Source organism: Aquarana catesbeiana, linkage group LG03 (genome assembly GCF_042186555.1).
Source record: "Aquarana catesbeiana isolate 2022-GZ linkage group LG03, ASM4218655v1, whole genome shotgun sequence".
NCBI classification, from domain to species: Eukaryota; Metazoa; Chordata; class Amphibia; order Anura; family Ranidae; genus Aquarana; species Aquarana catesbeiana.
In genome coordinates this window covers 616275759-616291435 of record NC_133326.1, presented here as the reverse complement: position 1 = coordinate 616291435, position 15677 = coordinate 616275759, and the positions used below count along the sequence as shown (strand labels likewise).

Sequence of the window (15677 nt, the reverse complement as noted above, 5' to 3'; positions counted from 1 at the left end):
TATTTTCAACACAAAACGGAGCTTATATGCATAAATACAGTATTTGTAGATCGGACGGACTGTTTAGATGTTAAATTTTAAAAGCAGCAGAAAACCTGCTGACCTTACATGGTTGCTAATGTGACAGAACACCTCTGATTTTCACATTTAATGTTAATCTAAAACTCCGGTGGGTGTAACAAGATTTGTCTTTTTTTTTTTTTTTTTTTTTTTTTTTTTGCTGATCCGAAAATGATCCGATCCGAGGATCGATCCGATCCGTGAGTTTTTTGATCCGTTGCACCCCTAATATTTACTGTGTTTTATTTAGTGTTGACACTCACAATCTGCAGCACAGAAGCTCTCGCTCCTTACACATGGTCTCTGTGTGAGGAAGGAGAGCTGGCAATGAGAGATGATCTCATATGTTTACATTTGAGATCATCTGTCAATGGACACGCCAATCGAGTGCCAAGTGGCCGCTGTGATTGGCTATTTAGCCCGATCTGTGATTGGTTGTGTCCAAGGGACACGGCCAACACAGATTTTCCCCGGTGCGTGGGGAACAAACAGGACAACGTCCATGAACACAACCAACCCCCCCCCCCCCCACCGTCTTTTGGCTATAGCGCAGGCAGGGAGTGGTTTAAAAAAACAGCGGTGATTAAAAAAAAAAAAAAAAAAAAAAAAAAAAAACACCAACAGAAAGCTCCATTTGTGTGAAAAAATTGATATAAATTGATTATGCATAAAGTGTTGCATGATCGAGCAACTGCCAGTTAAAGTAGCACAGTGCCGAATAACAAAAGATGGTCTGGGCGTGAAGGGGGTAAAACCTTCCGGTAGTCAAGTGCTTAACCACTTCAATACCAGGCACTTATGCACCTTCCTGCCCAGACCAATTTTCAGCTTTCAGTGTTCTCAGGCTTTGAATGACAATTACTCAGTCATGCTACACTGTAGGCAAACAAATATTTTACCATTTTTTTTCTCACAAATAGAGCTTTCTTTTGGTGGTATTTAATCACTGCTGGGCTTTTTATTTTTTTGCGATATACGCAAAAAAAGAGCGAAAATGTTGAAAAAGAAAACACTTTATTTTAAGTTTCTATTGTAAAATTTTGCAAATAAGTAATTTTCTTCATAAATTTGGGCCAAAATTTAGACTGCTACATATCTTTAGTAAAAATAACCCAAATTAGTGGATATTATTTAGTCTGTGGGAAAGTTATAGAGTCTACAAGCTATGAAGCCAATCACTGAAAATTGGTCATATCTGATCAGACCTGGTGCATCTCATTTCTTAAAACCCTAACAAGCCAGGGAAGTACAAATACTCCTCAATTGGAAAGTAGACAGTCCAAGGTATTTAGTAAGAGGCATGGTGAGTTTTTTGAAGTTATAATTTTTTCCCAATTCTTGGGAAAATTAAGAATTTTTTTTTCTTAATATTTTTACACAAACTTGTCATATTAACAGGTTATTTCTTACACAAAGCATATGCATACTTGCAATTACACTCCAAAACACATTCTACTGCTCCTCCTAAGTATGGCGATACCACATGTGAGAGACTTTTACACAGCCTGGCCACACACACAGAGACCCAACACTGAAGTAGCACCTTCAGGCGTTCTAGAAGCATAAATGACATCTCATTTCTCAACCACCTATTACACTTTTGAAGGCCCTGGAGCACCAGGACAATGGAATTGCCTAAAAAATGACCCCATTTTGGAAAGCTAACACCCAACGCATAATCTATGAGGCATAATGAGTCTTTTGAACGGTTCATTTTTTTCCAGACTATTTTGGAAAATGTAGAAAATAAATGAAAATGCTTTTTTTTTTTTTACAAGTCGTCCCTTGATAAGCTATTTCCAACACACGGCATGCACATAGCAAAAATGACACCCCAAAATACAATCTGCTACTCGTCCTGAGTATAGCGATACCACATGTGTGAGACTTTTACTCAGCTTGGCCACATACAGAGGCCCGACATCCAAGTAGCACTCCCCTAGGCGTTCTAGGAGCATAAATTACACATATAATTTTCTACCGATCACATTATTGAAGGCCCTTCATATTTCTAACACATAGCATGTACATACCAAATAACAAAAGATTACCTGTGGTTTTAGTAGTGCAGTGGTCCACAGAGGAAAGCATCGGTCCAGGCAGCAGGCAGAGATGTGGTCAGCGACAGCAAAAGCAATCGTCCAGGCAGCAGGCAGGAGTACTGTCCATAGTACAGGCAGAAATACTGTCGGCACAGCCAAAGCATTGGTCCAGGTAGCAGGTAGAGATATTTAGGCAGAATTACTGTCCATAGTCAGTAGAGGCAGCGATATGGTCAGCACAGCCAAAGTACTGGTCCAGGCAGGAGGAAGAAACATGGTCCACAAAGTCCTGGGTCATTACAGGCAGCGATATGGTCAGCACAGCCAAAGTATTGGTCCAGGCAGCAGGAGGGACAATCAAGCTTAGGACCAGGGGGCCAGGGGTAGAGGCTTCTCCCACCCAAATCCCTTTGAAGCCTCCAGATAACCAGAACCTGTTCTGGGAACACAGAAAACCAAAAACTGGTTTTCTCTACTAAGAACGCTATTCTGAAGCCGCTCACATATGCGAGACCCGAGTAATATAGTGGAATGGCAAAAGATCAGTCCAAGTGGCAGGCAAAAACATGGTTGATTAACAGGCCAAGGTCGGTGCACGTAGAAGTCAGAAACGGATTTAAAACGGCAGGCAAAGACATCGTACGTAAACAGGCCAGGGTCAGTTAACGTGGAAGGTAGAAACATGGTAGCAGGCAAATGATCCACACAGGTATTTGAAATGGGGAAATGGCAGTCTGTTAAAAAGAAGGGGAACTAATATCTAAATGGATGTGTGGTAACTTCTGAAGCAATCTCAAATGCTCAGAGGGATATTGGGGGCAATAATAACTTGTCTCTCTTCTAATTCCTCCTCTGCTGCATACACGGCATTTCTTTTGGCGTCTTTTTCCAGATTCTGTAGGGGGAATGTTATAGGGAAAATGTTGCTCATGAAGTCGACTCACAATCAGAGCGAATGCTTCCTGGGGCAGGTCCTTGTTTTGTAAATCAGGGCAGCGACGATGTGTTCAATATACTTGAGGTAGGTGATTTGTTGGTTTTTAGTTGCTTTTTGGGAGCAGATAGACAAAATAAACAGGGCCATATGAAACAGATGAAATGCTGCAATTTTCTTATACCAAAAACGGGACTTGCGAGTTAACAAATAGGGTTGTAGCATCTGATCGGTTTAAATCCACCCCCCCCCCCCCATATACAAACTGTCGTGGGCACATTTGTGGGCACATACAGGCTTTACAACGGGGCCGCGTCTTCTCTGGATCTCCACCAAGGTGTCATCGTGGATGGTAGAGGGTGTGGACATCTTTCTTGCCCCTCCACTTCATGGCCTACACTTACTCATTTCTCATGAATGCCGATTCTCCGTCTTGTAATTTTTTTTGTTAATAGATTTTGTGGAAAGCCCTTCCGTAAGGACCACAGGACAGGGTTCGTTTACGGTAAAGGTGGCGAAAAAGGGGCAGGCTGCTATAATAGCTGTCCACATATAAATGGTAGCCTTTTTCTAACAGGGGGTATTGCCAGCTCCCATACAATTTTCTCACTGGTTCCAATATACATGGGGCACTCATGGGGCTGGAGCTGGGAGTCTTTTGCCTTCATAAATCCGGAAGGTGTACATGTACCCAGTGGCTCGATCACACAAATGTATTCAATTTTAACCCGTACCTGGCTCTCCTGCTTGGGATATACTGCTTGAAGTGCAGTCGGCCAGTAAAATGTATAAGGGATTCGTCCACACAAATGTTTTGGTCTGGGGTAAACACTTCAGCAAATCGTTGGGAAAATGAATTTTTTAGGGGGCGTATCTTGTACAATTTGTCATGGTTGGGATGATCTCAGGGAGGGCACTGCAAATTATCGTTAAAGTGTAGAAAACGCATAATCATGTCGTAGCGTCTCCTGGACATGAGAGCAGAATATATGGGCATGTGGTGGATGGGGTTGGTGGACCAGTAGGCATGGAGTTTGTTTTTCATTGTAAGCCCCATATTGAACGTAAGGCCCAAAAACCATTTAAATCCGTCCAGTGTGAGATGTCGCCACTGGACATGTGGGCGTAGGAAAAACTGGGGGTTGGCAGCAATAAATTGCTCTGCATACAGATTGGTTTGGTCCATGATATTCTGCAGCAAATCTTCTGGGAAAAATAAATAAAAATAATCCAATTAGGAAAAATTTGTAGTGTTGGGCTGCACACCTGGCTGTGCAGTGAAAGGGGGGATTATAGCGGATCCTGAGTTGGCAGGCAACCCATAAGGGGTTTGCCAGGGCATCGGGAAGGTAGGATTGGGCCTGGATTCTTCGGGTTGGGCATGTACTTTCAGTACTGGTACTGGGCTCCTCTTCCTGGGGTCTGGCGCTGCTGGTGGTAGGCAGGTCTTCAGATCTTGGTCCTGATCTCCTTTTAAGAGGGACGGTTTCCTCCTCTGACTCGAACTCCGATCCACTACCCTCTACTGGCTCGTATTACAAACCAGAATCGGATGATCGGCGTTTCCCACTGCTCTCATCATCCGACATGGTAAGAATGGCATATGCCTCCTCAAGTGTGTAAACCCTTTGAGACATGGTACTTATTGGCGGGCCTGTGTGATGGTACTGGTTGCAGTACTGACGGCGGGCCTGTGTGGTGGTACTTTATGGTGGGACTGTGTGGTGGTACTGATGGCAGTACTGATGGAGGTGCTGATGGCGGTGCTGATGGCGGTACCGATGGAGGTACCGATGGCGGGCCTGTTTGACAGATGGGCTGTGACAAATCCAGATGGTGGTACCAATGGCGACCTGTGTGACAGATGGGCTGTGTGACAAATGGGCTGTGACGGGTTCTCTTTATGGGAGGGGGGGGGGCATGTTGTGTACAGTAATGTGTAAAATATAGACAGTAAAGTTGTAACTCACAGATCTCTCCTTCTCCCTCCTCACACAATCGGTGTGTGAGGAGAGAGGAGAGATCCCTGGAAACTGCCCTCTGTGTTTATACTTTTGACCGGCTGTGATAGGACACAGCCGATCACGTGGTAAACAGCCAATTTCATTGGCTACTTACCCTGATCGGGATGGGCTATGTCCGAGGGACAGGCGCCATCCCGGATCACTGCAGTGCATGCCTCTGGGGGCACGCATCCTCGTCTGTTAACAAACGTGACCAGGCTGTGATTGGGCACAACAGATCACATGGTAAACAGCCAATTTCATTGGCTGTTTACCGTGATCGGGGACAAGCTATGTCCGAGGGACACGCGTACCCCCCTGATCGCCGCGCTGCGTGCCCCAGCTGGCAGGGCCGGCATGTTATCCTGCTGGACAATCTGCTATAGGCCGGGCGGGAAGTGGTTAAAATTTTCTCAGTTTATACATTTGATATGTCTTCTATTGTGAATAAAATATGGATTTATGAGATCTGTAAATTATTTAATGCTGCTTTTATGTAGATTTTACACAGAATTACAACTTTTTTCAAATTGGGGTTTGTATGAACATATCTGTATAATCATAAAATGTTCTACATATAATGTTACAGTACCACAATACTCCTTAGACTCCAGAGATTTGCTGTTATTTGTACTAAAGAAATATCGACATTGTGTTTTTATGTTTGCTAGAGAATGAAATTTTAGCAAAAGAAAGGCTTCTCAGCAGCAGAAAAGGCACGTACCTGGCTCTTCCAAGAGAAACACTCACTGGCTCAATTTCACCTTTATGAACAGGCTCAGGTGGTTTGAAAGGAAGACGACTAGAAACACGTGGGAGTTGAGGGTCAAAGCTCTCTCCTGGGGCTGCAGTCCTGAGGAAGCCTCTCCCTGAAAGAAAAAATGCAGCTCACAGTAAATCTAACAGACAAATTGATCTTTTAACCACTTAAGGACTGGAAGAATTTGCCCCCTTAACCACTTCAATACCAGGCACTTCCTGCCCAGGACAATTTTCAGCTGTCGCACTTTAAATGACAACTGCGCAGTCATGCTACACTGTACCCAATTTTTATCATTCTGTTCCCACAAATAGAGATTTCTTTTGGTGGTATTTGGTCACCTCTGCAGTTTTTTTTTTTTTTTTTGCTAAGCTAAAAAAGACCAACATTTAAGGGGGAAAAAAAAAGTTTCTTTGTTTCGGTTATAAAATTTTGTTTTCTCCTTCACCGACGGGCACTGATGGGTTGGCAGGAGGCACTGATATGTAGAATTGATGGGCACTGAAAGGCAGCACTGATGGGCATCAATAGGCACTGGCTGGCGGCTGTGATGGGCACTGATGGGCAGCACTGATGAGGTACTGACTGGCAGCTGTGGTGGCACATCTGATGGGGCTGTGCTGATTATCAGCGCCCCCCCCCCAGACAGAGAGCCACCGATCGGCTCTCCCTGTCAGCGCGAACCGAGGAATGCCTGGTTCACACAATGATCAGCTGTGACCGTCAGAGGCTCCATAACACGATCAGAGATGCAGTGTGTCAGACTGACACAAAGCACAACTGATCGCCACGTGCCGAGATGTTATCGTGCTGGACGTCTGGATAACTGAACCACTTCCCGGCCATCAATCTGCTATAGGCCAGGAAGTGGTTAATGACCAGGCTATTTTTTGCAATACGGCACTGCGTCACTTTAACTGACAATTGTGCGGTCATGCGATGCTCTACCCCAGTGGTGTATTTACGTTTTGTGCTGCCCTAGGCCTGACTAAACTCATGCACCCCCAAATTTAAATATGACCCGCCCCTTCCTGTCGATGCCACACCCCTTCATGTTTAAGGCCTGCCCTGTCATCTGTAAACCACACCTTCCTATTTAGGCTCCACCTCTTCCTCTCTGTACATTAGGCCTACATTCACATTAGGGAGGGTTTGAAATCTGAACTCGCACGATTTCAAACCGGCAATGAAGTCCGAATTCGGGGACGATTTGACAGACATCTGTGTGGGTTCATGCACAGATGTCTATTAAAATGGCCCCCAAAGTCACCAAAAGTAGTACAGAAACTTATTTTGGGAATCGGTTCGGCTCCGCAAAGGCAGCGTCGCACCGATTTGAACTGTGTAATTGTCAGCAATAGCTGTAAATTTGGCATGCGATTTGACATGCCAAATCGGCCCAATGTGATTGTGGGCTTAAAGTGGGTACCAAGTGCAGCCTCATCAGTGCCGATCAGTGCAGCCTCACCAGTGCCCACACAAGTGGCGAGGAGGCCGCATATTGCCTCTGAAAAGAAATCTGTGTGTATTGCTTTTCAGAGGCGTGACAGTCTTTTTTAATCAGAGCAGGAGAGGGGGACATTAGTGTAATTGTCTAGGAGGAGGTGATGTTTAAACTTACTAACCAATTTTCCAGCCTCTAGTATGCGTGTACTCTGATTTGCCACCTGTCCTGCACACCTTAACATACACACAGAAAGTGTGTCTGTGTGTGCATCAGGGGGTGGAGTCTGGACATAGCTGATGGGGCAGGCACAACAGAGATTGGATAGATCATAAGGAGGCGGGGCAAAATCATTGGCCTTTTCAGCAAACTGCGTTCACTCCAAATAGAGACAAAAGAAAAAAGAAAGAAAAATAAATATACGTCAGTCTTAAATGTAGTTAGTAGAATGGACAATAAAATCCAGACTGATCTATAATGAGAAATGACACTTTTCTTCGTATGTCAGAAGGCAGCATGAACCATACAGGTAGCTATGAAAGGTTAAACCAATATATACCAGCAGACACTAAGGTGTTAAATGCCATTTTTTACCAGAAGCACCAGCCTGCAGATGTTGAGCTGTAAATAGTCAGGCTGCATTCACACCTGAACGTTTTCAGCTCGTAAAATGCCATCAAAAACCCGTGAAAACGCCCAACAAACAAAATCCCATTCATTTAAATGGCCCCTGTTCACATCTGAGCATTTTGTCGCCTGTAGTAAAACGCCTGAAGCTGCATTCACACCTGAGTGTATCGTTTCCAGGCAGAAAGTTACGCTATTTTTGCCACGATTTTGTACAGGTCAAAAGGTCACCAATGTAAAAGAATTAAAAACGCCTGTAATCTGCCAAAAAAGAAGCTGATGTACTTTTTTGAGCGATGGCCGTTTTGCTTTTTGTGACAGAAAGCTCAGATGTGAACAGGGGCCATTGAAATGAATGGGATTAGTCTTGTTGGGCGTTTTTAGAGCTGAGGCTGAGAGCAAACAAATGCCCAAAAACGCCTATGTGTAAACAGAGCCTGAGCTCAAAAAAGTACATGAACTTCTTCATAGGCAGATTATAGGCATTTTTCTGCTTTTTTTCTTTGGTGACCTTTTGACCTGTACAAAATTGTGGCAAAAATCATGGTAAAAACGTGCGACTTTCTGCATGAAAGAAATACGCTCAGGTATGAGTGCAGCCTTAACCATTTAGAGTCCTTTCACATTGAAAGCACCTGGGCGTCGACAGTAAAGCGGCGCTATTTTTAGCGCCGCTTTACCGTCGAAATCGGCCGCTAGCGGGGCGGTTTTAACTCCTGCTAGCGGACAAAAAAAGGTTAAATCCGCCTGCAAAATGCCGCTGCAGCGGCACTTTGCCGGTGCTGCCCATTGATTTCAATGGGCAGGAGCAGTGTATTCACCACTCCTACACCGCTGCAAAGAAGCTGCAGGCAGGACTTTTTGTAACACCCTGCCAGCGCAGCGCCCCAGTGTGAAAGCACTCAGGCTTTTTTCAGGTGCGCTGTAGTGCCTGAAAAACGCCGCCAGTGTGAAAGGGGTAAGCAGCAGTGTACATGTGTTCATTAAGCCCGGGTTCACACTGATGTGATGTGGGAACCAGTGCGATTCCAGCGCCAGTTGCCGCATTGTATCTCTCCTGTGGGCAGATCACACCACCCTCTGCGAACCTCTGTGGGTGTCAATACAATGTTAATGACACCCCCAGCTTAGTTCACAGATTGCAGTGCGAACTGTTAACTGGCACAGGAATCGGATCGCATAGGTGAGAACACCCATGCGATCTGATTCTAGTGCTGGGAAAAACAAGTCCCTGTTATTTTTTTCTATGCCAATCCAATACGAGTTCAGCCATACAATTTCATGGCTGAACTCGCATCTCACAGACATTGCATGTAATCGGTACCACTGGTGCGGGTGCGAATCACATGCAATGTCTGATCACACTGGTGTGAACCTGGGCTGAAGCAGAGAAGAAAAGAAAAGCACAGTTCTCCCCCAGCAAGGACATAGAGGGTTAATTACTAGAGAGACTCTATTTCAGATAACAGGAGATAGGAGAAACAAAGTGGGAAAGTCAGAGCACAGATAAGCAGTGCTATGAGGTTTGCAAGGAGACCTAGTGAGGATCAGTATTTCCTCTCACCCCTCCAGCCAGGTCAGATATGAAGAATGTACACAGTAGCCGGTCCGCTGCTGAAGCCACAATCCGACTGCTCCATGTGCACTCGGGGTCACAACACAGGAAGAGAAACTGACCTCCTCTCTCACTGCTCTCCGTCTGTTTAGAGAGGAGGAGGGGGGGAGGAGGGGGGAACTGTCACCACACGCTGTATGAGAGAGAGACGCTCTCCGAACGCTGCGTGTTCTGTCAAATTCTCAATGAATGGGCTGACTCAGGAGCGGGGGGGGGCGGCGGCTGCCGCCCCCCCCCAAAGTGCCGCCCTAGGCCTGGGCCTTGTCGGCCTAGGCCAAGACACAGCACTGCTCTACCCAAACAAAATTGAGGTCCTTTTTTTTCCACAAATAGAGCTTTCTTTTGGTGGTATTTGATCACCTCTACCGTTTTTATTTTTTGCACTATAAATAAGCAAACAGCGACAATTTTGAAAAAGAAAACTATTTTTTTTTTACTTTTTGCTAGAATACATATCTCAAAAAAATATATAAAAAAACAAAATTTATTCACGAGTTTAGGCCGATATATATTCTTCTACATATTTTTGCTAAAATAAACAAAAACGCAATAAGCATATATTGATTGGTTTGCGCAAAAGTTATCGCGTCTACAAACTATGGGATACATTTAGGGTCTTTTATTTATTTTTTTATGGTTTCTACTGTTATGGCGGCGATCTGCAATTTTTAGCGGGACTGCAACATTGCAGCGGACAAATCTGACCCCAAATGACACTTTGCCTTGCAGCCTCCTCCCGAACTCCGCTCTCATGCTGGCCGGTCCCTGTATCGCTCCTCGGCGGCTGCCCGGATCTTGAATCCTGGTGGTGGTTTGGATGTCCCGGACTGCAGTAGACATCCCACCACTGCCACCACTGTGACGGATCTCGGATACCCCTGCTGAGCACCTCCACCAGACCTGTGTGTCCTGTCCTCCAAAACGCACCCGCAGCCTGCAGACTCGCCATAACCAGCCCTTAACCCCTCAATCACGAGACAAGCCACACAGGTGTTGAGGGTTAAACATGCAGAGCATCAACACTTTATTAAGTACCAAACATACACTTTTAAACACAGTTAGGGACACTCCCCTTAGCCTTGTCATAGAGGGGGTAGGGGACAAGGAAGAACCAATGGAAACTCAACACCTGTACATTCAAACAACTACAGTTGAAACACATGAAGGGATTAGGATAAGCAGGCAGCCCCTCCTTACACATCCCCTGCTGAGATGTGTCTCCAGACCTTTGTCTACGTGCCATGACCCAACACAATTAAACACAGCAACAAGAGAGGGGGGGGGGTGTAGCAATGTAGCATTACATTACATTATCTCAATGCCATTTTGTCCCCAAGTCTCGTAGCCCCATGCTTTGGGAATACCACCATCTTGTATGTGCCTTTATCAACTAAAAGTACATTGTTTGTGGAATAAAAGTATATATTTAGCCCAGCAGGGCCAATAGGTTTAGGTAGCCAGAAACTACACCACGAGCCCAGCCACAGATACCGTGTTGACCCGAAACTACTACACGAACCCAGACAGATACCGTGTTGACCCGGTTCCGATGAACTGGCGACCGCGGACACAAATGTCTGGAGGTGGCATCTTCTCCAGGTGGTGTGAGATGGCAAATAGCCCTCCAAAACTCACGTTCTCTGCTGGGCCATAGTCTGTGGGTAGGAGGCGAGCCCATAGCACCTTCCAAAACACACAGTGACAGTGGGTTCTGTTCTGTCACAGCGTGACCATGCACCAAAAAGCAAGGTCTGCTTAAAACCCTGAAGAAAAATTTTAATACCAAAACACATCTTATATAGAACTTAAATAAAAGAAAAAAAACACATCACTACGTTGTGATCCTTTTAGCATGATCCTAGAAACACTGAGGATCCCTAATCTCCTAGGTAATGTATGCAGAAAACAGGCGGTCCCCTAGTTACAAACATCCGACCTTCAAACGACTCCTGCTTACAAACAGAGGGGGACAACAGGAAGTGAGAGAAAATCTACCCCTAGGAAGGAAAATTCACTCCTGTAAGAGTTATTATAGGAAAAAGGTGTCTCCACTGATGCTTTATCACCAAGGCATGTAGGGCTGAAACAACTAATCGATTAATCCTTAATGAATCGATTATTAAAATTAATCGATTACTATTTTCATAATTGATTAATCGGCCAGTAACATAATGGGGTTTAAAAGAAAACTAAAATGAGTCCTTTATAGTACAAAAAGCGCAAATAATCGCTACTGTAAATATTATTTTCACAGTTCTACAGTAAAAAAAAATGAACCCCTTACAGTAGTGATTATCTGATTTTTTTTTGTACTATAAAGGGCTCATTTTAGTTTTTTTTTAACCCCATTATGTTACTAAACATCTAAGGCCTGGTTCAAGTTCTGTGTGTTTTTTGGTGCTTTTTGAAGAAATGCACTACAGTTCATTTACATGGTTTCCTATGGGATACTTTCACATCTATGCTTTTTTCAGCCACTGCGTATTTTGAAAGGGTCAGGGACTTTTAACGCAAAACGGTGCTTTTTTGGTTCAATATACTTCAATGGAGAAGCTGAAGAAAAGCATGTAATGCGTTTTTGCAGCAATTTGTGTTTTTTAATCTGCCCAACAAATTGGCCAAAAAAAAAAAAAATATGCAAAAACACAAATCATAGCAAAATAATGTACGCAAAAATTAAAAAGCACTGCAGAAACAAATCAAAAGCAAACCGCATAGGTGTGTACCGAGCCTTATGCTGGCCACACAGATCAATTTTCAGACGAGAATATTCAGACGAAAAATATTTGTACATTCGCTGAATGAAAGAATGTTTTTGGAAATTTTCACTTGTTTTTAACATTCTGTTTTTAAAATTAATGTAATTTCTGAATTAAAACCACATACACTGTCTGAAAATTCCTTTGACCAAGAAGTTTTCTATTATTTCCAAATTTTCCCGTCGTGGTTGAAAATGAACGTCGATTTGACCCCACTAACAATTAGAAAATTGAACAACCCTTCTTAAAATGACATTTTTTTTTTAAGGAAGATATTGTTTTTTTAAATAAAAAGATTAAGCTCTGAGTTTGATATTTACCAGATTCACCCTTTAATATACAGTATATCTCTCCTCTAATAGTTTATACAGTATATCTCCTCTAACAGTATATACAGTACATCTCCTCTAATAATATATACAGAATATCTCTTCTAATAGTATATACAGTATATCTCCTCTAATCTTGTTTGTAACACGGGGACCGCCTCTAGTAAAGCAAGATAAGTATACTAACTAATTTTTCTACACGTTTTTGATAGCCATTATATGCTATTAAGATATAAGGGGGGGGGGGGGGGGGCGCTAATGTACTAATGTAATAAGCAGAACCTATTTTTAAGTGTAAGGTCTGTATTAACTTATTTTATCTTTAACCACCTCCAGTCAATTCTGACATTTCTCTCATACATGTAAAAATCTGCATTTCTTTGCTAGAAAATTACACTTAGAACCTTAAAAACATTTTACACTTATTTAACCACTTCAATACCAGGCACTTAGACACCTTCCTGCCCAGGCCAATTTTCAGCTTTCAGAGCTGTCGCAATTTGAATGACAATTGAGCGGTCATGCTACACTGTACCCAAACAAATTTTTTATCATTTTGTTCCCACAAATAGAGCTTTCTTTTGGTGGTATTTGATCACCTCTGCGGTTTTTATTTTTTGCGCAACAAATAAAAAAAGACCGAAAATTTTGAAAAAAAACAAGTTTTTCTTTGTTTCCGTTAAAACTTTTTGTAAATAAGTACGTTTCCTTCTTCAATGACGGGCACTGATATGGCTGCACTGACGGGCACTGATACGGCGGCACTGATGGGCACCGATGAGGTGGCACCAATGAAGTGGCACTGACGGGCACTGATGATGGGCACTGATGGGCACTGATAGGTGGCACTGATGGGCACTGATAGGTGGCACTGGTATGTGGCACTGATGGGCACTCATAGGTGGCACGGATGGGCACTCATAGGCGGCACTGATGGGCACTCATAGGCGGCACTGATGGGCACTCATAGGCGGCACTGATGGGCACTCATAGGTGGCATTGATGGGCACTCGTAGGTGGCATTGATGGGCACTCGTAGGTGGCATTGATGGTTACTTATGGGTGGCTCTGATAGTTGGCACAGATGGGCATGGATGGGCACTGATGGGCACGGATGGGCACTGACAGGTGGCATGAATGGACACTGATGGGTGGCACTTATGGCACTGCTTGTTTGCAGTGATGCCCCTAAGGGTGGCATTGCTGGGCATCACTGCAACATAATGGTGCCAATCAGTGCCCATTTGTGGGCACTGATTGGCACAGATTTGGCACACTGGGCACATGTGGATGGCCATGGGGTACATACCTGGCCATCCACGTTGCCCCTTCCCTGGTGGTCCTAGTGGCGATCCCTGGTGGTCCAGTGTGGTGATCTGCGGGGGGGCTGCACTGATAAACAATCAGCGCAGACCCCCCCTGCCAGGAGAGCCGCCGATCGGCTCTCCTCTACTCGCGTCTGTCAGACGCGAGTGAGGAAGAGCCGATCAACGGCTCTTCCTATTGACAGCGTGATCAGCCGTGATTGGACACGGCTGATCACGTGGTAAAGAGCCTCCACCGGACACACCGCTCCACCGATCGCCGCGATGCGCGCCCCCCGGGGCGCGCTGCGGCATGTTATCCTGCAGGACGTCATATGATGTCCAGTCAGGATAACAGAACCACTTCCCGGACGTCAATCCGCCATAGGGCGGGCGGGAAGTGGTTAAGCAGAGGCCCTGGAGAATCAAATGGTTAATGTTGCAATTTTAATGTCGTTTATCAAACACAAAATGCTGTAAAATATATACCTTAATTACTTACTGACCAGGCCATAGCCGAATGATGGCTACAGCGTGGTTGGATGATTCTTGGAGGGCGTATGACGTCCTCCCAGAATCGTGCACACGGGATTGTCCGTGCTCGCCGGGTTTGCAGGACCTGGTGTGTCACGGATCTGGGTAAAGGGCCAATCCCAGCGGCCCTTTACCATGTGATCACTCCATCCAATGATGGAACGATCACCATCAACAAACCGGCGTCATGTCCGGTTCTCTCTGCTGCTCACACTGTCGTGTTAGCAGAGGCGGGAGAAGCTGCAGCGTGAGGCTGCGCAAGTTTTTTTTCATGCAAAAGGAGCCCAGACCAAGTATTGAGTGCATATTGTACATGGATGTGTTTTTAAGTAAGCCAACATTTGTTTTTTTATTGGTCTTAAGTAATATTCAAATTTTCTGAGATACTGAATTTGGGGTTTTCACTAGCTATAAGCCATAATCATCAAAATTAAAAGAAAGAAATGCTTGAAATATATCACTCTGTGTTTGAAAAGATTTTTTTTTACCCACTAGATCGGACTTTAGAGGCAGATTGGAACAATAGTGTCATTTAAAAATATTTTTAAATGACACTGTTGTTCCAATGACACGGCTGTTCCAATCTGCCTTTAAAGTCCGTCCTAGTGGGTAAAAAAAAAAAATTATTTTCAAATGATCTATACGAATGTGGCATATGAGTGATTAACCCCAATTATTAATCACTCTGTGTGTAACACATCTATATAAAATATGAGTTTCACTTTCCGAAATTAATTACTGAAATAAATTAACTTTTTGATGATATTCAAATTTTATGAGATGCACCTGTAAATCTTCTCCAGTTAACTTGTGAGTGGATAATTGTCATTTTTAACTATTAAAGCGTTTACTTTATTGACACTCTTCCTGCTGTTTCACATTCCTTTGCAAATGGTTCCAGAAAGCTACATTTGTATTACTTAATGAGATTCTAGTTAGCACTAAAATAACTTACCCATTAAAGGATCCCCTCTGCCAGGGACCACAATTGGCTGTGCTTCTAGGCCTAATCCACGAAATAGGGAAGGCAGCACATTCTTAATATCCTGTGGGCCCTAAAAAAAAAAAAAAAAAAAAGGCATTGTCACTACAGCAAAAACTAAATAATTTTTAAAGCAAACAGCAAGGATGAAACATAACACTCTATTATCCTCAGTAACCGATCTGTGACACTTAAAGGGGTTGTAAAAGCAGAAGGGTTTTTTTATCTTAATGCATTCTATGCATTAAGATGAAAAACCTATGTATATCAGCCGCCCCAGCACC

The 15677-nt window shown here is 43.9% G+C and overlaps 1 protein-coding gene across 1 annotated transcript in view; it reads right to left on the bottom strand.

Annotated features, from left to right (window-relative positions):
• The window catches only part of PIWIL2 (piwi like RNA-mediated gene silencing 2), a 503232-nt gene extending 487786 nt beyond the window's left edge, over positions 1-15446 (bottom strand). Inside the window, exons 1-2 of the mRNA XM_073622273.1 lie at positions 15367-15446; positions 5764-5908 (exon numbers count right to left, since the gene is read on the bottom strand). Of these exons, the coding sequence (XP_073478374.1) occupies positions 5764-5908; positions 15367-15370 (149 nt within the window). The 5' untranslated portion in view covers positions 15371-15446. The remainder of the gene's footprint in view (positions 1-5763; positions 5909-15366) is intronic.
• Positions 15447-15677: the final 231 nt, after the last annotated feature.